Here is a 25,000-nt window from a genome sequence, read left to right on the forward strand (position 1 = left end):
CGAAAAATCAGGTGGCGGAGTCCACCAAAAGTCCTGCTGTGCGGCTGCTGTATGGTTTTATCGTTTCATCTTGGATCGTTATGATGTTTATCCTAGGCAAGGATGTGCTGAACTACATTAATGGCAAAAAGAACCGAGTAACGGTGCTGAACAACGTCAATTGCAAATGCCAGGGTTAAAATAAAATACAAAGTTGGTTCCGTGGAACACTATGTATAGAAATTTCAACAAACTTCAATCATGTTATTTGGAAATTAATAAATGATAATATTGCATTTATAATTGATAATATATTGCATTGATAATATTGTAGGTTTTAATAAAACTCTGATATAAAAAGCACCTTCTGCAGTAGGATCTGTAGGTCAAACTATAAAATCACGGTTGGTTAAATTATCTTCAAAAGAGTCATAACAAGTTAATTTATGAAGATTAATTAGGCAGTAACAAATATCCATTTCTGTGACAAAAGAAGGATTTGAAATTTGTTCCGGCCTAATTTGTCCAACTAAAGAATCACATAAATTTAGGCGGAAGCGGTCTGCTGGTTTAATTTATAAAAATAACATTTTTGTTTCAAATAAACCTTTAGGGAAAAACGTACCAAATTTTACTATCATGGTCTGCTAGAAAGAATTGTTATCATTTTGCGCGAATAAAGAAGGCTCATTTTCTAGATACGGGTAGTATAGTGCTACCAAATTTTGCTTTCATCGAGAGTGTGTTGATACCTCGTTTAGCCATCCATTTTTTCCAAAGAATAGCACAACGATGCCAAATTTTGGCAATATATGATACCTAAAAGTGGCATCATATGCCTTTAAAACTCTTTTGGAGACGTTAGCTGAACAAGGCACAATTAGTGGAGAATGAGGATACATGATTCCTTCGCTATATCTCGAAACATGAATGTCTAACAAATATCAAATGTTCTAGGAAAATGTGCCAAATAGAACAAAACAACAATGCTGTTATCTCAATAAATTTTAAAAATTTTATTTTTCGAGTTATTGAACTTTGTTTGAAAAATTGATTAAAATGTGATTTGAAGATCTTTTTACATCATTTTTAATTTTTTTCTCACAAATGAAAAATTGTTATAAAATTTTTTATACCAATATGTCAATCGTTTGAGTATAATATGAACTTCTTGATGCCATTTTCAAAGCAATAGTCATTTCTCAATTTATTTTAGAAGTTTTCCAAAATGTATGTTATAGGTATAATTGATCGCTAAAGTCCAAAAAGATATATTTTTCTTCTGAATGGATCGTGTTCATTGGTTATCATAAAACTACTAATATTGGTACAATAACAAATGATTATCCAGTAATTATCTGTTAAAGAGGAATACAAATACTGTATTTATCTAAAAACTCGCCTTAAAGTATGCAATGACTCTAGGGTAGCATACAAACTTTCGGAATTCTCTTTGTCTGATACTTACAAACTGTGAAATGAGAACTTAATTGACAAAAAATAGTCAACGGACCTTTTATCTTCGGATTTTACTAGATTTTTTTCCTAGGGTCAGGGCACCCTAGCTTAATCAAGTAATCCGAGCTTCACACGCAACATACACCGACCTGATTATTCCATTCTGCACACACTCTCGGATGAAGTTGTATCGTATGTCAATGTATTTCAACCGCTTGTGGTCTCCGGGCTCCTCAGCTACTCGGATACAAGATTGGTTATCTTCATATAACACAGTAGGAGTCTTTAAATCGATTCCGAGTTCCGTTAGTAGATTGCAGAGCCATACAGCTTTACAGGCACCTTGGCTTATTGACACGTACTCTGCTTCTGTTGATGATAAGGCAATAGTAGTTTCCTTCTTAGAAGCCCAGGACACCGTTGATCCATATATCTGGAATACGAAACCAGAAATCGATTTTCTGTCGTCGTTGCTCCCCCAATCAGCATCGGCATATCCAATCAAGGGTTCCATCCCTTGCTGGCGTTGATAGACCAAACCAATATCCAAAGTGCCTTTCAGATACCTCAGAATTCGTCTCAGATGAGTCCAGTGAATTTCGGTTGGAGATGCTTGAAAACGACTGAAATAGTTCACAGTTGCACTGATGACCGGCCTCGCCTAAACGGTTAGATAGGTCAGACAGCCAATGAGTTCCTTGTAGGGTTTCTTGGTTGTTTCAGCATTTCCATTGCGTCCTAATTTCAAGTTTGCTTTCATCGGAGTTGACACGGGATTACATTCCAGCATTCCAAATCGCCTCAATAGATTGCTGATGTACTTCGGTTGACTGACTTTCATTTTTCCAGGTTCACGGTCTACCTTCAGCCCAAGGAATTGCTGTGTTTCATCCATGTCTTTCATTTCAAGTTTCTTTGACAATTTCTTTTTCAATTTTCCAGCTCAGCTATATCGTTGGATACCAATAGAATATCATCCACATAAACGAGTAGATGAATTACTTTCTTTCCAGCTTCAAACTTGTATAGGCAGCTGTCCAGTTTCGACCTCTCAAATCCAAGTTCGAGAACGTGGGAGTTGAAGGCTTCATTCCAGCTTCTAGGCGCCTGCTTCAATCCGCAGAAAGATTTCTTGAGACGGCACACCAAGTTCCGCTCACCAGAATCATATCCCTCCGGCTGGCTCATGAATATCTCTTCCTTCAATCGACCATTCAAGAACGCCGTCTTGACATCCCTTTGATGAATGAAGTAGTTCCGTTGTGTCGCAATTGCTAACAATATTCTCATCGTCGTAACTTTAGCCACAGGGGCAATCGTCTCGTTGTAATTCAGATCCTTACGCTGCGAATAACCTCTCGCAACTAGACGGGCCTTGTAACGGTACCTCCGTCACGGGTTCTGTGGTTTCCTCTTCCTGATTCATCCATGCTCTAGACCTCGGCTTCCCATTGAACATTACATCTCTTGAAACAAAGAGCTTCTTTTTCGTTTTGTTCCAAATGCGGTAACCGTTAGTGGCGTAACCGATCATCACATTCTTCTCGGCCCTCGGATCAAGCTTATCTCGATGTTGCTTAGGAACGTGGGTATATGCAGTACAACCAAAGACCTTCATTGTCCACATCCGGCTTCCTCTGGTACCACATTTCGTAGGGCGTCTTCATTTTTCGTAGTGCTGACGTCGAGCTTCGGTTTCCAAGATAGGCAGCGGTCAGCACAGCTTCACCCCACATCATTTTCGGCAATCCAGTGTCGCAATCCGTTCTGCTACATCGTTTTGTTGTGGAATGTAGGGAACGGTGAATTCGATTGAGATGCCTTCTTGACGACACATATTCTGGAACTTGATGCTAGCGTACTCACCGCCATTGTCGCACCTCAACCTGGCAATTTTCGATCCAAAATAGGCCGTCACTTTCGCTCGGTACTCCAGGAACTTTTCGAAAACCTCGTCCTTCGCTTCCAACAGGTAAACCACCGTGAAGTGTGTGAAATTATCCACAAACGACACAAAATAACGTTTTCGGTTCCATGTACTTGGATTGAATGGCCCACATACGTCCTTATGAACCAATTCCAACGGTCTTCTAGATTTCGGTTCTTCAACCTTGGCAAAAGGTAATCGTAAAAATTTTCCAGCAACGCAAGCTTCACAAACGGTGTCCAATTTTGCTTTGGGTACTGTCTCCTTCGAAATGACCATCTCGTTGGACCACAGCTTCTGTAGATTCGCAACACCAAGGTGCCCAAATCTTCGATGCCACAAGCCAATATTGTCTGCGAATTCAGTTGCGGCATGTAGATGTCCAGGTTGTACAACGATCGACCTCGCCTTCCGGTAGCAAACAAACTCCCGTTCTTTTCGATTTCGACCTTGCCATTGAAAAACGTCACCTTGAATCCTTCTTGCTCAACTCGTCGCTCAGAAAATAAATTGCAACAGAGTTTCGGAACGTACAAAACCTCTTCCAGAACAGCTCTGTACCGTCTTTTGTTGACAACGGTTTCCGCTCGCACAGTACCAGCATAATCCGCTTCCATGCACTGACCGCTTTTGGCAACGATAATTTGAATCGGTTCCGATAACTTGTGCAGTTCTTCAAAATAGGCCTCGGAGTTTAACATATGGTTCGTCGCTCCCGAGTCTACATACCAGTCGATTTTCGATTCTGCTTGCGCTTTCTTGACAAGTAGCGCTTCCTCGCCACTCGCTGCCAAAAAAGTAATATCCGGTTCAACACCAACCTGAGCTTTGCCTCTTTGCTTCCGACCAGCGTCTTTCTTGAAAACTGAACGCTCTTTCCAGTCCGCAGGTTTCTCCTTACAGTCAACCCGCTTGTGTCCCGACTGACCACAGTTGTAGTATTTGAAGGTGAACTTTTTGCTAACAAATGCCGACACGGTTCCTCCAGATGCTTAGCCGTTCTTGTTGACACGCCTAGTTTCCTCGTCCAGCAAGCGTGTCCTAATGAATCCTAGGTTAAGTCTTGCAAGTTCCATAGTATCCAGGGCGGTCAACAATGCGTCGTAGGATGGAGGGAGGGTCAGCAGCAAATAACAAATTGCATCTTGTTCGTCGATTTTTGCTCCACTCGCCTTCAAATCTCGCAAAACCTTGTCGAATTCCAGTAGATGGCTTTCGATCTCGACATCTTCATATAGCTTCATCGTCAGCAGTTTCCGGCGGAGAAAAATTTGGCTGCCGAAATCTTTCCGTTGGAACGTGTTACTCAAACTGGCTTTCGGCAATCCGATGAACAATAACCGATTTGCATTGACGATCCCGCGGCAACCTTTCAGCACGCTTCCCGGCCTTCGCAGTCCGTACTTCCGGTGTGTCCGTGGCCAAATCCCTTGCATATGGTTATCCGCCATAGAAGGGTTGAGACCCTTCTCTTCCAACAAGATTTGCATCCGGACAGGGGCAGTCCCAGAGTTGGTTCTTGGGGGGGTGATTTTCCAAATTTTCAAAAATCAGTCAATAAGAAGGGTCGTAAATATCTGGCGGAAAAACGTTTATTTTGAGAAACAGAGTGGTGGATGGAGGAGGGAGGGGGCGGGAGGTGATTGCAGTTGCAAATGAGACTTGTATTTAGTAGCTTTGTATACTTGTAGGTTTGTAATTTATAAAAAATTGATATTAAAGAAAAATAGTGAAAACTTTTAATAAATTCCCTCATTATAGGGGAGAGGCAGGCTATATGCGCATATTAAGGAAAGCAATCATTTTCTCCCATATTACAATAGATAGGAGTCTGAAAACTTTATACACATGAGCGGACATCTGTTTTATATACGTTAGAGCAATTTTTCTGTTAAAATCTCTAACAGTTTTTGTGAAAATAATTTTATAATAAAAAAAGTCAAAATAGCCGATTTCCGAAACTGGCGAGCTAAATGCGCATATTTATGTTTTTAGCTATATTTCATTAACACTTGCAATATTTTGATATTATTTAATTGAAATTGGTATAAACGGATGTTAAGCATACGTCAAGGCTGAAATTTTGGTGAAATTTTTAACATCACTAGTTCTTTTGCATGAAACATAGTTAAGTATGCCATATGGCCATATTTCATGGTAATATTTTGTTCATATCGTATTTTTATCGGATCAGTAAGAAGTTCTTCTTTTTTCGCTGTAAGATCGTGATTTGAGCGTAGATTTAATGTTTCAATGATGAAAAGTAAAAAATTTATAAGACCAATCTATTTTTCTTGATATAGGCATTTAACCTGCCTTGATATGGGCATTCAGAACCTGTCTCTTATTCCAATATCTTATCATTTACAACCTTGCCGAAAGCTTCAATTTGTTGAATTTCCGATTTCCAGATGAATAAGAAAGAAAAACCATTAAAATTTTTGTTCACAGAATCTGTACGCACGATAATTAAAGTTCAATATATTATAACGAAACTGACAAAAATCTTGTTTGAATTTTTAAATTTTTTTGGCTTTATATAACAATCATATTTCTTCATGCCATGTTTCAAAAGTTTATTACCCTCAAACTGCACAAATTAGATACGTTGAATCTCCTGCCATATCGCCTATCGGCTGTATGCGCATATTACCCAACATGCGCATTTAGGAACACTTCCCCCTACTTATTTCGATATCTTTAAAAAAAAACATTCTGCGAATCTTAGATGTTCACTGCAAAAAAGGGTTGATAAAAAGATAATTCTCGTAATTTTACATTTTGCAGTTTAAAAATTATAACTTAAGGAATTATTTAAGAATTTTCTGGTATAAATGTCATTTCAAAAATTCAAATTAAACACATATTGTTTTAGCAAAAAATGTGAAAAAAATTCTTCAAGTTATTCACAATATTTTTACTGGGAATCTTCACGATTCCAAAACAATTATTTGAGAAAAGTGTTTGTCAATAATTGCTTTGAATGAAATACTAAATATTTAATTATTTTTCTGAAGTATTTGGCTGAATCGTGGTTCGAGAGTATCGAATTGTTGTTAATTCTTGTTTAAATTCTTTAATTTTAAAATATAAAATTAATTCTAAAATAAGATCATCAAAATCATATCTTAGCTTTTGGAAATTCATTTTCATTTGTTTTTTAGTGAGTCTCAAGCTCTCATACTAGATTTTTAATTTTGTTGGAACTGAATCCAAATAAAAAGTAACTTATTTGCAACGAATTATTAATGAAAAAGGGAAAAGTTGAATTTTTTCTTCATGCTCTCAATATTTTCGAACTTTTTTTTATAAAGTTTAAATTAAAAAAAAACATATTTAACAAAAAGTCAATTTCTGAAAGTTGAAACTATTTCAAAATATCAGTGAAAATTCATAATCAATTGCAATTGAAATAACAAAACTTTCAGATTCAGAGTCGATTTTTAAAACCTAAATAATTAAGCTGGATTTCTACTCAAAATTTTAAATATTATTGTGTAGATGAGCTAAAAACAGTATTGGCGATATAATTGGTGTAACTCTTGAAATCCAGCCTTGTTGGTCAAAAATTAAAAAAATATCTTTCGAATGCTCAACTTGAGTGATTCTCTTGTTTCCGAGAAAATAGTCAGTGATTACGGAATAGTTTTATCTCACCTGGTAAAAATTAAAACATAGGAATGTTTTTGGAGCCTATGTTTTAAAATTTGAAAATTTCTGGACTCGATTTCAGATTTTATCCATCACCTCTAGTTTCAGAAGTAGTATTTTCAGTATTTTTCGAAAATTTAATAGATATCATTAGAAATGTACCGAATAGTGCGAAGGACGAATACCAATTATTGGCCCTGTTTAAATATTCGGTAAAACGAATACTCTGAACATGAAAAATCGTCAATAAGCTTAAAATGTGTTCATAAGTACCGTCTGCATCACCGAATATTCTGCAAAAAAACGATTGTGAGTAATATTTTAAAAGTGATGATGTATTGCAAAGCAAAAGTACTAGTTAAAAGTACTTGATATCAGTTATGCTTCAAATTCTATACAAAGCACTAAAAAATAGTGTTTTTCACCTGCTTTGATATGTACTTTGGCTTTGCAATTCAATCATCACTTTTAAAATATTACTCACAATAATTGATTTTTTTGATAAAAACTATTGATAATCATTCAAACTGTTTATGATTATGGTTCAAATTGAATGAAGCCCTCCAAGCCAAAGGAGTATAAAAGCATAAAAGCTAATAAAAGACGTAAAATATCACAGTAAATAAGCCTTGGAAAGAAGAATAAATGATTTACTTTAAAAAAAAAAGAAACTTATTTCGAGAAAACACATTTTTAATTTGATGTGTTCAGCCATTTTCCATATATTTATCTAAAATTTTTATTTCTTTTTCAAACGTAAAAGTATGTAGATTAAAATTCTAAATATTTGAAAAAAGTTTTGATTATGAAGAATCGTTTTATTTCAACAAATCAAAATTGATAATTTTTGCTACGTGGAGGCGAATACAATCAAAGCTCATTTTTTTCAAAAACGTTTCAAAATAAGAAATTATTTAAAAAGAATATTCTGAAAATTAAATGTATCTTTTTTTATTTAAATTGTCTAGGTAGTTTCGATATCTTCAATTCAGGAAACAATATGAGCTTTTGAGAATCTCAAGTTGAGATGCATTCTGTAAATCGGAGATTGCAATGAAAATTAAACTAAGAAACGGAAATGTAGTATTATATGTAGGCAACAAAAATCGAATCTGTCCACGTGGTATCTGGACGGCCCTAAAGGTAATTTAAAACTTAAAGGCTCAAGTCTTTTTCACTTCTAAAAAGGATCGAGATATGTTGATTTATCAAACATGAAGCCAAACCGATCTGTAATAACTCGTAAGATAATTAAGTTATGGTCAAAACAAGTTTGCAAGCATTTATTGTATATCCCGGCTCTTTGGTGAACATTATCAAAAAATTAACAAATTATGGCATAAATTTTAACGAAGTAAGTCTGGAAAAACCTTTTCATTAAATATCCAAAAAGCGAAAACAACTCATGAGCATTTAATATAACTTATCAGATTAGCGATACGTTGTTTGATGACAGAGATTGCAAACTTTTTGCCGATACATATTGAAGGGTGAGCTCAAACTTTTGATTGCTAACTTAACTGCCGCTATTCGCAAGACTGGCCCTTATTCTGCGCCGCGCGTGACGTGTTGATTGTCACCTCACCTCGGAGTCACCGTGAGATTTGTCACCTTATTCCCGGAGTCGATCCGAGTAAAGTGACAGAGGTTCATTCTAGGTGAGCGACCGAATGAACACATCTGTCAAAATGGTAGAAATTGTTATGTTTTGATTAGTTTTTGCTCGCGATTCGAATTTTCCGTCCTGATTTTTTAAGTTGTTAGTGAAAATTCCGGTGCGTGAAAGACCACAAACGGGTTATATGGTGACAGCAAGGAACATAGAAGAAAAAACGCGCATTTTTGTGCCCTCAAGAGGAAAAACCTGAATCCGGAACCTGCGGAAACAAACGCACAATTGACGGCTGCTGCTGCTTTAATCAACCAGTGCACAAAAGGCTAATTAAAGTAAATAAAATGACTTTATTTAATAAAGCATTGAACCAAATGAAAGAAGCGAATTCAATTGATTTGTATATGACGGGTTATTTTGCTTTATAACCTCCCAGGAAATTCATTGTTGTTTAAATTTTCTAACTTGTCCCTTATTGATACCGGTAAACCTCACCTGTATCCTTCACTTGAATTCCACATTCCGTCAAAATATTTAATATTTCGAGGAAAAATCCTAATGATAATAGTGAAAATAAACGGACTAATTACTAATATTTTATTTTCAAAGTGTTCGTGTTTTCACGTTTTCACATTTTGCAAAAAAAAAAAAATCAATAAATAAAAAAAACTTACATATTTAAAACTATCATTCTTTATCATTTAATTAACTATTTAAAGCCTTACATTCCCGTGTACATAAATGTTCTGTTAAATTTTTTTTTCGACACCACCTAAAAAGGTACCGACAATCCTCATCGATCGCCGAATTAGTTAAGCGAATCTAGATTTGTTCGTGATAATTGTTTTTAAAATGGTCATACTTTAATGTTGTTGAACTTTTAGAGCCAAATTATTCCCTGTTTCATAAATTTTTCATTGAATTTCTATCTCGTCGCCACCTGAAAAGGTACCGACAATTGTCACCTAAAATTGTCACCCGAATGCGACGATTCTCACCCACGGTGACTACGAGAATAGGGTAAGAACTCACAAAGTTCATCCGAAGTGACGTTCCTCACCTAAACCGACTGCTGGAATAAAGTGACTTGGGTGACTCTACTATCGTCACGTCACTCGAGGCGCAGAATAAGGGCCACTGTCCCATTTGCATTTTCGTCATTTTTCAGTTTATCTCAAAAATCGTTCAAATACAGTTAGTTCTTCAATTTAGACTAAAAACTTTCATAACTTTGTTCTCAACATATATGAAAAAAATACCAAGTCATGTCTGTCCCATATGAAATATACCCGCAAAACTGTCCCATATGTCTATTTTTACAGAACGCTTCAAAATTGCTCCTCTAATTAACGTTAATTTTACAAATATTCATACAATGTGTGCGACAAAATAAGCATTCATTGAAATTACGAAAGTTAGACTAGATAAATCAGTACAGTAAAGTCAAAAATAACAATTTCCATAATTTTTACAAGCTATGATTAGCCTAATGGGTAAATTCCCCACAATTGTTTTTTTTATCTCGCATGAGGCTTATTGAATTGTTCGTTGTAAAACATGGAAAATAGTCAGCTTCAAAGCCATATTTTTAGGTTTTTGTCATGCTGTTTCTTGCTGCTTGGACTTCCATACAATCTATGAACCAAAATACGCGTACCTGGTAGCACACGCGTAAGTCATATTGTATTGATTTTTCTCATTATATATTTGCAGCCAAGATGCTTTGCTGTTTCTGATTCAGCATTAATTTAATTTGTTGGTATTTATAGTCTTTCTAAAAAGATAATCGACAGAGAAACTTTCCAAAAGATGATGGTACAGGTTGTTTCATTCATGGAACGTTGATATTGATTTTATTTTAGACCTACTCAATTCTTACGATAAACTTACGTAATCTTTATCTTAATATGTTATAAAATCATTTTAAACTTATTTTGATCAGTAAACAACCAGTAAAGTGAATAATACAGCGCAGATAGAGAGAATAACATGATCAACTGACAAAAGAAAAGCCAAATATGGGACAGCTTTGCGGGTACATTTAATACGCATGCGAAATATACTCGCAAGGCTGTCCCATCATTATTTTCTCCTCTGCATCAACAACTTCCAAAGTAAAAAAACATTGGACGAAATTCTACAACGATTATCTTAATATCTGTGAAGAAAGAAATAGAAAAGGTAAAGTTTCAACCGAGAAATCCACGAAAGTTTATAAAAATGTTTAAAGCCGTTTTTCTCGGTTCGTTGTTTTTGCATATGGGACAGACTTGCCGGCAGCGGCAGTTAAGCACTATGCAAATTTTAAGCACAAAATTTAAAAAAAAATTATTTTGACATTTATGAAAAAAAAATTCAAATGCAACTCGAATTTATAAATTCGGTCCACCCAAACCTGAACTGATCGGGTTGAAATATAAAGTGCGATTTTTTAAAAAATTTCCAACTTTCAGCCAAGTTTAAGTCATATTAAGTTAACATATACATTTGCACATACGAAAAAGGTTTTGATCATCGACTTTAGAATGAGATTAAAAGAAATGCAATATGTCATAAGATGACTGAGATATAACCAAACAAATTTTATTGTTTTTGAGGGGGTGATCCTAAACTTATAGCCGGTAGCGTATATGATCATCAAGTTCTAATTCAACGCTACAAGTACCTCAACAAAAGTTATTTGATAAAATTCGTTCCAGGGAATCGCAAGTTGCAGCTGTTTTAGTTTGGCGGACCGACTTTTTTTAATTAATAAATTCTTGTATTGAACAAACACCCCCACGGAGTGGAAAAATTTGAGAATTCGAAAGTACACCTACTATGAAAAGTTCTTAGTTTTTATATAAAATCCAGCGTTTTCGAGTATTTCGTAACGGTTTTTTGCCGCTTGGGGGGGGGGTGATCGGGGTGATCGCGCCTGCATCCGGAACAACCAATTGTCGATGTTGGTCCCATCGAAAAGCCATTTCATGGAATCTTCGCTTTCTATCGTTATACCAGAACTAACAGGTCAGAGGTTGGGCGCATAACCTGATGAACGCAATAATTAAAAGACGTCTGAAGTGTTTGGTAGTCTGGTAACAACTAAAGTTTTATTTTCCTAACATTACATTCTTCGTTAGTGATCAAGGCTAACTTGGTTACTCTAACAAGTTCACCCTGAATAAATCCTTTCTTTATTCAGGGTGCCCTTGTTAGAGTAACCAAGTCTCTTGTAACTTTAAAAATATCACAATTTTTTTAGTTAAACTTTTGAAGCGTATAAGCTTGAAATTACACGCTGTCAGAAAATGCAAAAAACGGCAGTTGCTAAATAATGTTTTTCCAAAAAGATATGATGAAAATAAGAAAAGGGAATCAAATATCATAATTCTCCCCTAAGGTTCCAGTGAAACCTACACTTGGTCTAATCGAGATATCCATCCATGAGACCCGAATTTTGGCATTGTACCACCTTTATTCGGGCACAATGACATATAGATAGGCTAGGGACATTTGCGTTACCTGGTAAATTTCAATGGCAAGTTCTGCATTCAAGATTTTAGTTTGCATTCGGATTACGTTTTACTTTTTAATCACTTCACTATCGATTTTGGGCATATTAGATAAAAATGGATGAGCTCATCCAAGTGACATTTGATTTATTGGAAGGAAAGAAATATTGTTGAACTACACAGTCTATTAATAAAATTGGGAACAGGTCATCAGATTAAAAGACATTACCATTAGTTTCATATTCTTACAGAAATAATTGGCCCAACTCCCAAAGGACCGACACGGTAATTACCCGCAGGATAAGATATAAAAATCGTGCCTTACTAAAGTGGAAACCCTCTAACCAGAACTAAGCCATGCTGACTCGATACTTACCGATACTTTTCGCTTTCGGTTGCATCAACTGCAGCCAATGGTTTGCCGGCAACTGTCCTCAGAAAACAGAATATCGAGCCCACTCCGGTATGGTCGGAATGCCCTTGCGGAGTGTCACAGCCAACTTAGAGACCAATAGAACCGAAGATTCCCGTTCGCCCTCGACCGCCATCAGAGCCGCATTTCAAAGCACCGGTAGCTACAAATGGCTTTTACTACGATTAGTTCGACGGGATTGTTGTCACGATTACACACTTATCCGGATGGACTACGATTACTTGCTATCAATTTCGTTCGGAGGAGATAGCTATGCCAAAGGCGAATGCTTCAGTTTTTTGGAAGTTTTTCCATTGCTTAAGCTGGAGGAGGATCTTGACAATTTTGGAACAATAACGGCCCAAGGATGCTTAGAGTTGGCTGGTGGTGGTCACATTCTGTTGGACTGGCAGCTGAGGATACCCGAAGGCCGGAAGCTCTGTACAAGGTTAAAATTTAATATCATGGTGAGTCCGGAAGATTCTTCACAAGTAATCGACCCCGACGAGTTGGACAGACGTAGATCGAAAGCTGTATACGGAGGAACCTTTTACGGAAGTACTTATCACGTAGATAAGAAAACTGAAGAACGTCACCGACTCACGTTAATCGCGTTTTCGACTACCGTATTCTTCTGGGTATTTTTACTCGGACGATGGATCCTGCGCAAGAAGTCTCAACGGGATGTGCAACAAGTAAATTTTCTCTTTTCCAAAAACGGCAATAAGAAACGTGTCACTACTAATTTCTTAAACAAGTTTGATCGTTTCGGATTGCAACCAAAAACTAGTACAAATTTATTAAATATCAATTGATTTATTTCCTTTAGTTTAAAAAACTATTGCAAATGTACAAGAGTGTTTTTCACTACCGCTAGCGGGTGGATGCAGAGATAGTTTAAAAAAAATACACTTTGTTCAAGAAACAGAAACATCTATGTTATAAATAAGAATAAACGACCAGAAAACTTAACTAAACGTTTCGGTGATGGACCAAAAACAAAACCCTACACTCTAATCGCGTGGATGGTGTGCTAACGAAACGCCTTTACAGGTTGACACTATTTTCTTTTATTTGAATAATTTCTTTGCTGATGTATTCTCAGTTATATTATTGTTTTATACTTAAAGCTTTTTCACAATAGAACCTATTTAACGGATTTGTTGTTCTTTTATTATTATTTTTTACCTGACGTCCTCTCCGCAGGATGGACAAATATTAACATCACTATCTACAACAGCTGTCTGTCGTATGGGACACTTCTTCTATGTAGGTACGGCCCAGCGCAGTACCCGCTCGCTACACCCGACACGTGACAGTTCCCTAAATTTCAAGGGATGGAGGAGGAAGGTTCACTAGCCTCGCCTTACATCAGCAGGAAATCTTCCAGATCGGAGGTCGTAGTCCAGGATGAGGCATCTTCCTCGTCGTCATCATCGTCGTTGTTGTTGGCCCCCTCATCGTCCCCGGCGCCATCGTCGTTACCTCCGGCATCATCATCGTTATCATTTCCACCACCGGCGCCGCCGCCGTCCATATCGTCGTCATCATCGTCGTCGTCATCGTCGTCGTCGTCGCTCGACGAAGAAGAACCTGGTTGGAAAATATCATCTTCATCATCTTCGACTACATTGATTCGCATTCCCCGTCTCCGCCGACGACGCTGACCACCACCGTTCTCTCCTCGAGCGCCGTGGAATACTGGAATGGGCAGAATATGGAGGGGGAATTTTTCGCTCCAGCAAAATTGGCAAATGTGTAAAACAGTGTACTGTATAGGAGAAAGGGACCGCTCATCAGTTTTCCACCACAGGCACGCATCAATTTTGGATAGCTTTGCTTACGGTTTTGGGATCCGATAATCTGTCGTCGAATGGAAGCAAATCCATTCGACGAATCTTTACCATTTGAATCAGATGTTAGTTCGGTCTTTAAAATGTCAACATCCCTATAAGTTGATCGACGTGCTTTTTTTTGAAGAACTTTTAAATTAAATTGTATTAAAAGTTTCAATAAACTTTGTGCTTTTCAAACGCAATTTTTGGTTCCCTATTTCACAGCTTCGAGTTTCTACGCATCTTTGAAGCGAGCAGAAACGTCCGTCGTAGGAATGAATGATAGCTCGCTGTTAAATTCCCGGAAAAAAATCAGAAATGTGCGTACAAATCTCGAGATGTACGCTCAAGTAACACCATAACTCCACTTTTCGATGGCGACTCTTGCTCAAGCTTGTGAGTCGTGTGTAAATATTTTACCTGAGTTGATTTTCTTGTTAACTCCGCTCTTACGCTGCCGGGTAAGTCGAGAACTCATTCAAGCTAATACGGAGAGAGTCAAGGGTTCCTCTCTCACTCAAAACCAACTCCTCACTCACCATAATGGTGAGTGGAAGAGACTGGCAAATTACTTGAGTCAAAATAAAATCAACTCACCAGAAAAGCTAATTGTAAATCCTCGAGTTGGAACGACTCATTTGATTTTGACTCGCCTTAGTTGGCCCACGTGAGGCGTGCTCACGTGACAACGACCATTAGGTACACTCGTGGAAGCTGTTTGGAGATACGATGAGAGAGCTTTTCCTCTGCTGCCTTAGTAAAGGGATGGACCTGTAACCTGAAACGGTCAGTGAGGTCTTGAGAGGAGAATCTCCGCTGAACGTCGATTGGATTTCGAGGACCACGAGCATCGGATGCCTCTCTCAACTTCCGCTGGTCTGGACCAGTGCGCCCTAAGCCTCGTTATGGTTCAGGCGAGAGGTGCCGTTTACCGAGCAGCCAGGGTGGCACTTAAGCGAGCGATTAAAGCAAGCAAAGAGAACTGCTACAGAGCGTTATGCCAGAGCGTAGATGATAGCCCATGGGGCCAAGCCTATAAAGTTGCATTGGCGAGATTCGGTGGCCCAAGGTCGCCGACTGAAAAGTGTCCAGAAAAACTGAAAGAGATCGTTGCACATCTTTTCCTGTAGCATGGCCCGACGCAGTGGGCACTTAACCCGTACGACGCGAGTTCCCACGACATCGAACCAGTAACGAATGAGGAATTTGTGGCTATTGCTAAGAAACTTGCGGTGAATAAGGCCCCTGGTCCGGACGGAATCCCAAATGCAGTGCTGAAGGTGGCGGTACAGACCATTCCGGATACTTTCAGAGTGGTGCTACAAAAGTGTCTCGACGAGGGAGCGTTTCCCAATTTGTGGAAAACGGCGAAGCTGGTGCTACTACCGAAACCTGGGAAACCCCCAGGGCACCCGTCATCATACAGACCCATTTGTCTGCTGGACACCCTTGGTAAGCTACTGGAGAGACTCAACAGACTTATTATCAACACAGAAGGCGAAAGTGGACCGTCGGACAGACAGTTCGGTTTTCGAAAAGGGAGATCTACGGTGGACGCCATCCGAATGGTGACAGAGTACGCGAAGCGCGCATATAAAAAGAAGCGGACAGGTGTTCGTCACTGCGCCATTGTGACAATCGATGTTAAGAATGCCTTCAACAATGCCAGCTGGGAAGCGATTGCCAAAGCGCTTCACAGGATGCGTGTTCCCAATACTCTCTGCAGGATAATAGGAAGCTTCTTCGAAAATCGAGTCCTGTCGTACGAAACCGAAACTGGGTTACGATCTACTGCCCTAACAGCGGGTGTTCCACAGGGTTCCATACTCGGACCTGTGCTCTGGAATGCCATGTATAATGAGGTGTTAACGCTGAAACTACCAGCAGGCGTGCAGATAGTCGGATTTGCTGACGATATCGTGCTCATGATCACTGGCGAAACAATTGAGGAGGTAGAAGACCTTGCAACGGTGTCCGTAGAAAGGGTTGGCATCTGGATGGAGGGAGTTAAGCTTCAGATAGCTCACCAAAAAACCGAAGTTCTGCTCGTGACCAATAAAAGAGTTGTGCCGCACATGAAGATTACTGTTGGGGGGCACACGACATCTTCAAAACAGCAGCTGAAATACCTTGGAGTAATGATCGACAATCGCTTAAGTTTTGGTGCACATGTCAAATACTGTTGTGAAAGTGCATCGAAAGTCATCGATTCATTGGCCTGGATTATGCCGAACTGCCATGGTCCGAAGAGTAGCAAGAGACGTCTCCTTGCGAGCGTAGCACTGTCCAAACTACGATACGGTGGAGCGGCCTGGAGCTCCGCGATAGAGGTAGAGCGCAACAGATCCAAATTACGCAGCACACATCGGCTGATAGCCATGCGAGTTTCCTGTACATACAGGACCATATCAGCAGATGCAGCTTTTGTCATCGCGGGCATGATTCCCATCGACATAACTCTGGCGGAGGATATGGAGTGTTACAATGCAAGAGCTGTTATAGGAGTATGTAAAATTGAACGAGCAGCGTCAATGCTCAAGTGGCAGGAGCAATCGGACGCATCGAACAACGCAAGATGGACGCATAGGCTAATCCCGCGACTTTCAGGCTGGGTAAATCGGAGGTATGGAGAGGTCAACTTCTACCTGACGCAGTTCCTTTCGGGTCATGGGTGCTTTGAGCAATACCTTTATCGGTTTAAGCTTATCAGCTCGCTTTATTGTCCGGAATGCGTAGATACGGAGGAATCGGCAGAAAATGCTATCTTTGTCTGCCCCAGGTTCATTTCAACTATTGTGAGTGAAATGTGTCGCGACGAACAGTCGTGGCGTGCTATAGTCGACGAAATCTTGCAAATCATGCGCGATTTAATAAGAATCAGGAAAGATGATGAACGGAGAGAGCGAGATAGTCAACCAAATTTGTCAGGCAAATGGAAGGTCTTGGGCCTCGTATGACACTTCAATTCAAAAGCAACGCGATCTTAGGGCGCGGTATAACCCTAATCTGGACTCATACGCGTGGTGGGACTTAAAAGGTCTCACGTACTCAGCTACGATCTTTCCTGCAGCAAAAGGAAGTGGAGATACCATTCGGGGTGGTCGTAGCGGGATTCTAGCTTGGTAGTTTCTCAATCGGCCATGCCTTGGTGGTTAGAAATCCTGCGGGAGTGGATGCTGTGACGGGCGCGAGTTACTTTGAAAGCGTTACCTAACCGGCACACGTCTCGGGGTCTCCCGTACCAGTCTGAAGTTGGCGATAGAGAAATGGAGAAAGATGAATTGAGAAAGAGGAAAAGGGTGAGATGTATAAGTGCATGAGCACAGCCTACCCCTTGATGTAGTATCATAGGGTGAAACCAAGGGGCACATCTGGCACACGAAGCCCAAGGTGGTTTTAGTGGGATGAACCCACACACGGCAGCAAACACCCGGCTGTTATGGTTTGAAGTCAAATTTCCATCTTGTAAAAAACAAATGGTTCAGGCCAACCGGAAGCAGAAGCTGTCCAAGGCATCTCTTTCCACGAGTTGATTGCGATGTTGCACGTCCGACAGAAGTCTAGCAACGAGCCGGGTGAAACCAAAACGGCAGGAGAACTCACAACCACCAAAGAGACTGAAGGATCAAGCGTTTTAGACGAAAAAAAGGTAGTGGATTAGATCCCGAAAGCACCTAAGAAGCCGCCGATGCGATTATGCTGAATAGCGAAAAAAGATTGTATGCGCATGTTAGATTAAAAGCGAACAAGAGATGCCTTTCACCGCTAGGTGATTAACGTAGCAGCTGGTATTGATAAGTACTGGTGCAGTGACAGATCACAAGCGAGCTTAAGCTCCGGGTTAAAAGAGTCTTAGAATCAAGGGTATGGCAGCCCTGCAGGTCACGGGAAACCCGTCTTGTCAAAGTAAGTGCTCTTCGTGAACACACAGACTTGAACTGGACGATGTATTTTGAACCCTTCGAAGAATTCCGGAGCGATTTGGCATTGGCGAACGTGTTGGACATGGTTGTTCATCAGATGACCGTCGAAACTGGCTTCCGAATGACGACATCGGTACACGACGAGAAGAACAGTTGCGGGACTAAAAACGTAGGGTTGTCAATCAACAGTATAGAGGACGGACGGACCAGGTTCGGAGAAGGTTGACCGCATCCGCGGAGGACTGTCGAGAATAGTGTGCGTCCGATCTCTAGGTTAAAACTGCAGAAAAGACTCAACCTCCTGCGGTGTGGTTCTTTTGGAAAAGTATAGTTGCTCTCGAGTCGATCTAGGATGACGCCCGTCGAAAAACATCTGATTCGTAACGTAAAGTATTAAGACAGCGCGTCCAGGAGTTCAGGAGAGGCTGCTCTTGATCGGCACACGATAGGCATAAGAATGGGTGAAAGTGATGAGGTCCGGACTGGACTCGCCATAAAACCGAGGTTGGTGTTCTAAATCATTAAGAGGTTAGATCTCAAGTCGTTAGAGGAGAGCTCAGGCCTTGAGTCGTATAGAGGAGCGGTATGTGTGCGTTAACCTCGAGTCATTAAGAGAAGAGATCGGATCTCGAATCGCCAGAGGATGGATCAGATCTTGAGTCATCAAGATGAGAGATTTTTGCGTAAATTTAGATTCTTCAGATCTTGAGTCATCAAGATGATAGATTTTTGCGTGAATTTAGATTCTTTACGAGGAGACTCAGAACTCGAATGATTGGTGTGTTAAAGCCGGGTCCAATACAAGGAGAGATCAGACTGCAAGAGGTCGCACAATGGGGAAAAAAGTGTACAAACCGCGAAGAAATTCAATATCTTTCGTGCTACATGACCCAAATCTATGAAAACATACTTTCCTTTTGTGAAAATTTCCGGAGAATCGATTGGACATAGTTTCAAACGCCGCACAAGCTTACGAACGGAGATATAGTGCCTTTTTAACCCCTAATTCCCCTATATTTTGTAAACATTCCAGAAAAACACTGATTCGAACCAGAGAATTTTGAACGAAAACAGACCTATCGTGTGTAATTTTTTCTGAGGAATCGAATAAAGGCTGTTTTGGCCACCGCACGCTTTAGAAAATGGAGTTATGGCTGTTTTTACCCTCAATTCCCCTATATTTTTCAATTATTTCAGAAAAAAACTTATTCGAACTTGAAAATTTTGAACTAAATGGGTTGTATCTTGTGTGATTTTTTCCGAGAAATCGAATGAATGCTGTTTGAGCCCCCGCACGCTTTGGAAAATGGAGTTATGGCTGTTTTACCCTCAATTCCCCTCAATTTTTCATATTGTTAAGAAAACGCATGTTCGGACTTGAAAATTTTGAATCTTTTGGGACGTATCTTGTGTATTTTTTTCCGAGGAATCCAATAAAGGCTGTTTGAGCCACCGCACGCTTCGAAAAATGGAGTTATGGCTGATTTTACCCTCAATTCCCCTACATTTTTCAATGATTTAAGAAAAAAGCATGTTCGGACTTGAAAATTTTGAACCAAATGGAATGAATCCTATGTGATTTTTTCCGAGGAATCCAACGAAGCCTATTTGAGCCACCGCACGGATTCACACGGAATCACATAGGATTTATTCCATTTGGTTCAAAATTTTCAAGTCCGAACATGCTTTTTTCTAAAATCATTGAAAAATGTAAAGGAATTAAGGGTAAAATCAGCCATAACTCCATTTTCCGAAGCGTGCGGTGGCTCAAATAGCCTTTATTGGATTCCTCGGAAAAAAATACACAAGATACGTCCCAAAAGATTCAAAATTTTCAAGTCCGAACATGCGTTTTCTTAACAATTTGAAAAATTGAGGGGAATTGAGGGTAAAACAGCCATAACTCCATTTTCCAAAGCGTGTGGGGCTCAAACAGCATTCATTCGATTTCTCGGAAAAAAGCACACAAGATACAACCCATTTAGTTCAAAATTTTCAAGTTCGAATAAGTTTTTTTTTTAAATAATTGAAAAATATAGGGGAATTGAGGGTAAAAACAGCCATAACTCCATTTTCTGAAGCGTGCGGTGGCCAAAACAGCCTTCATTCGATTCCTCAGAAAAAATTACACACGATAGGTCTGTTTTCGTTCAAAATTCTCTGGTTCGAATCAGTGTTTTTCTGGAATGTTTACAAAATATAGGGGAATTAGGGGTTAAAAAGACACTATATCTCCGTTCGTAAGCTTGTGCGGCGTTTGAAACTATGTCCAATCGATTCTCCGGAAATTTTCACAGAAGGAAAGTATGTTTTCATAGATTTGGGTCATGTAGCACGAAAGATATTGAATTTCTTCGCGGTTTGTACACTTTTTTCCCCATTGTGGGTCGGTTCTCGAGGCGTTAGAGGAAAGATCAAGTGTTATAACCCGTAATACAAATATTAGACCTTCTAACTTCGTAATCAAGCGATAAGTAAGATCCAATAATAACGACCTTCGTAAGGTTTAGTCTCGTTCAATCGAGTTTTGTTACGGTTTTTTCTCACAAGCAGGACAGGTTCGTTTGTTGTTGAATTATAGAAACTTTAAACTTTTTTTCCGGGAATTTAACATCAAGGTCAATCTTCCCAACGGAATCTTTAAACTAAAAGTTTATTCATCTCTTATACAAACAGGACAGGTATTGCTGAAAGTGGTTCCGTTAATAAATATGCCATGAGGCGCACTTGCGCGAGTATGACCTGGTAGAATTTAGTTCGAGATAGGACTCAAAATCAAATTCCAAATGGACTTCAGGGAGTAGGAGGTGTGGTATCGAGAAATCGAAGTAGTCATATGATTTAAATAGACTAAAAAGTCAATTGACATATTTCCATAATACGAGACGGTTCATTAGTATATTTTGGTCGATCAGTGCATCTATTTGCGGTGCCAGTTTGGTAATTATCTCAGATATCATATTGGCGACGAGGATAAACTGTAAGTAACTATAAATTACTCCAGAATAGTGAAAGGAATACGCGGAAAGTTTTTATTTGTTTGCATTGGAAAGAAATGCTAAGCTACTATAACAACTGGTCAACAGACGATACTTATTTTATCTGTGTAATATAATGAAAAGATTATGATCATTTTTATCTTCCACCCAGTTTTTTTTTTAGATAGATAAGTCTGTTCTTAAAAAGAATTTAAGTTTGTGTTTTGTCAGAGTGGATTACAGAAAGTACAGCAGAGGGAAAGTACCAGAGGACTGACGTACCTGCCAGCACGCTGTGCCAGTGAGGAGTAAGTTTTGGCGGTTGCAGGGAAAGATACTCAACTTTAAATGAATGGTTCTATACAAACCAAGATTTTCTATCATCATCCGGTTACTTGAACTGGCACTGGTAAACGAATCTTGGGGACAGTTGCACTATGGCAAAGAACAGGTAAGTTCTGAGAAAGAAGAAATTGGAAGTGGAGGTTTCTTTTCATTTCGAAACGATCGGACTGGTTTGCATAATGAAAATAATGACGAAGTAAATTTTCTTTTATGAAAAAAACTATGATCAAGTGGGATCGCCACTTCAAAAAAATGATAAGGCGGGTTCGCCATTCAAAAATAAAATGTGATAAGACGGGTTCGCCATTTTTGGACAAAATTGATAAGGCAGGTTCGCCACTTGGAAAAATATGATTAGGCGGGTTCGCCATTATTGAAAAGGGATCAGGCGGGTTCGCCACATGAAGTGATCAGGCGGGTTCGCCATTTGAAAAAAGATAAGGCGGGTTCGCCACTTGAAAAGATTAGGCGGGTTCGCCATCAATGGAATGAGATAAGGCGGGTTCGCCATTTGAAAAAAAAAAAGATGAGGCGGGTTCGCCATTTGAAAAAAAAGATGAGGCGGGTTCGCCATTTGAAAAAAGACGAGGCGGGTTCGCCACTTGAAAAAAGATGAGGGGGTTTGCCATTAAAAAATAATAAAAAGGTGGATTCGCCACGGGTTAAGATATAATTCGCTATTAAAAGAAAAGGTTGACGAAGAGCCAGTGTGGGTTCGCCTTTTAAAAAATTAGGCGACTTCACCATGAATAAAAATGTCAAGTGCCTTATACATGAAAAATTTTAGAAGAATTCATCATTGAAAAATAACGTTTAGGTGAGTGTGAATAATAACAAGAATTCGTTATTGAAAAAACAAGGCGAGGTCGCAATTGGAAAAAGTGATCAGAAGGATTTGCTTTTACTAACAAAAGAGAAGCATATTTTTCATTGGTAGTAAATGGAGAGAAAGGTTAAGTCATAAGAAAAAGAATCGAGTGAGTTTGTCGTGACCAAAATCAACCAAGTTTCGTCGATGGAAGTAATGAGAAAGGTTTCTAGGATCTTTCGTAAATTTAACACTGTTCTCTTTTGTTGGAAAAATCGTCTTTAAAGTAAAGGAGGAATGTGGTATCGAGAAATCGAAGTAGTCATATGATTTAAATAGACTAAAAAGTCAATTGACATATTTCCATAATACGAGACGGTTCATTAGTATATTTTGGTCGATCAGTGCATCTATTTGCGGTGCCAGTTTGGTAATTATCTCAGATATCATAGGAGGTAAACGTGGACTATTTCTCGAGATTCCGAAAAGGTTTTGCAGCGATTCGATATGGCGATTTTAAACCCATTGGCACACGCTTTGACACCAACGTTCAGTGCTGAAGCTCTTAAACAATCTTGAGAACCAGTTTTTTACAAAAAAAAAAATGGAATGAAAAACGCCGGCCACGTCAAAGTTTACAAACGGTTGATCCTTGTTTTAAACGTTTGATGGAGTCAAAAACACTTTCCCTGAGTGAACTTCGTTTTGGAGTCGAAATTAAGCAGTAAAAAATGAACTTCAGGGACCATTTCTACCTTTTCCAGAAATCGTACCATATCGTTTTTCAGTACTAAAGATATGTGTAATTTTCGCAGACCACACATAGTATTTATTTTGAGTCTTTTATGCCATTTGTGAATATTTGCGATCGAAATTGGTAGAACAGATTTACGGAAACTTTCACAGTGCAGATAATTGCCAAATTTTACTTTTTCAACTAATTATAAACGTTTATAACGGTAGTAGAATGGGGAGCAAGACTTTTGACAATAATTCCGAAAAAAGATAATGATCTACTAGTAATTTCAACGGGAACAAATGAATCAATGATATTGTCGAAGATGAATCTATGCTAACATTTCAAGCAAGCTAAAACTTAAAAGCTTCACAATTTACATCCGGATGCAGCATTTCTACAACAAGGATGCTCTATTTCCCCAACAAATTCTACAAGCTAATGCAATGAATTGTGCACTCAATCACACGAAGTAATCTTATTTTATAGAGAAAAAAACATGCCTGAAGCCATCTTGTAATAGAACAGTACAGAATGTTCCAATTTTATGTATCAACAGACGAAAACAAACTACGTTTTTCTCTGCCCTTTTAGGGGCTACGTTATCATGCAAAAGCACCTTTTTCTAAAATTTATTACAATACAATCTTCTACATTGATAAATACTAACTAATACTAAAGCTAGTTGTCGCTTGGAATATCACAGCACAAAAGTGTTTCCTGGTCATTTTGGCCGTAAATATAAATCTATTATCACATTTGGAAATATCACTGTTCCGGCAACATAGGGATGGGAGTAATGGCAGGTGGGATTCCCATCATACGATGATGTATGTACCGGTTGTAGAGCGTTTCAGCTGTCGGAACCAAAACAAGCAACATAAACAACCAACCAAATGGAAGTCCTCCGGAAATCAAGCGGTTCAACTTATGATTTTCAACAACGTTACACAAAGCACAAGTAATATTAGTAAATGGCTGAAGAAATGTCAGTAGATCGATGATTTTTTCAGTACTTCCAAAAAAAATCTTATCAAATGGCATTTTTCCAGAAAGATTCGTAGAACTTCGCTCATGAAAAAAAGCGTGGAAGAAGTCCCAAAGCAAGACCCCAGCACCGGAAACACAAACACGCACACACACATCCCAACACACTCATCCATGGATGGTAAATGAAAAAAAAAACCAATGGAAAATCGCCCACTTACCGACAGACTCCGTTTCCGACATCGTATTGTCTTCCGAATTTTCCATGTCCTCTTCCTCTTCTTCGGCTTCATCTTCGGTATTTTTCTTCCGTCCTACGCTATAGATCCGCACTACCGATTCCTGGACCGAATTGTACCCGCCCTGGTTCTCCACGATCGCAATCTGACTGCCGTACAAGTTGATTCCCAGATCGTAGATGTTTCGCTTAACGTCAACCGTCGATATGCTGGAATAATCGTAACTATCCATGACCCGAAAGCTGGACTCGAAGTAGGTGTTGTCCGAATGGGTTTCCGAATCCGACTCCGGACAGATGCCGTAGATCACATTTTGCGGCGAGAACTTCACGTGACACTGATCTAGGGCCGGAACCGTCCTCAGCAAGTGGAATGTCCGCAGATCCCAGACTTCGGTGTTGGAAATGATCTCCAGACCGTTCGGGTGGAAAACGCCGGATATGGTTTGGTTCAGCTTGTCGAACTTGTGGATTTCCTTGCCCGAGTTGACGTCCCACAGGACTCCGTCTGAGAGGATCAGCTCGTCCGAGGGACAGAAGGTGGCCCGGTTTTTAGTGTACTGATTGTAGATGTTCGGTACCAACGAAAGGATTTTCTGACCGGTATTGATGTCGTA

At 39.2% G+C, this 25,000-nt stretch overlaps 1 protein-coding gene across 1 annotated transcript; it reads right to left on the reverse strand.

The window, feature by feature from the left end:
* Window positions 1–13,329: 13,329 nt before the first annotated feature.
* LOC129742876 (protein mahjong-like) lies at window positions 13,330–25,000 on the reverse strand (the record flags this gene model as incomplete). The annotated part of the gene is made up of 2 exons (XM_055734821.1): window positions 13,330–14,234; window positions 24,367–25,000. Coding segments are annotated over 2 exons (969 nt in total), but the record flags the coding sequence as incomplete, so codon positions are not given.

This window comes from Uranotaenia lowii, chromosome 2 (genome assembly GCF_029784155.1).
Source record: "Uranotaenia lowii strain MFRU-FL chromosome 2, ASM2978415v1, whole genome shotgun sequence".
Lineage (NCBI taxonomy): Eukaryota > Metazoa > Arthropoda > Insecta > Diptera > Culicidae > Uranotaenia > Uranotaenia lowii.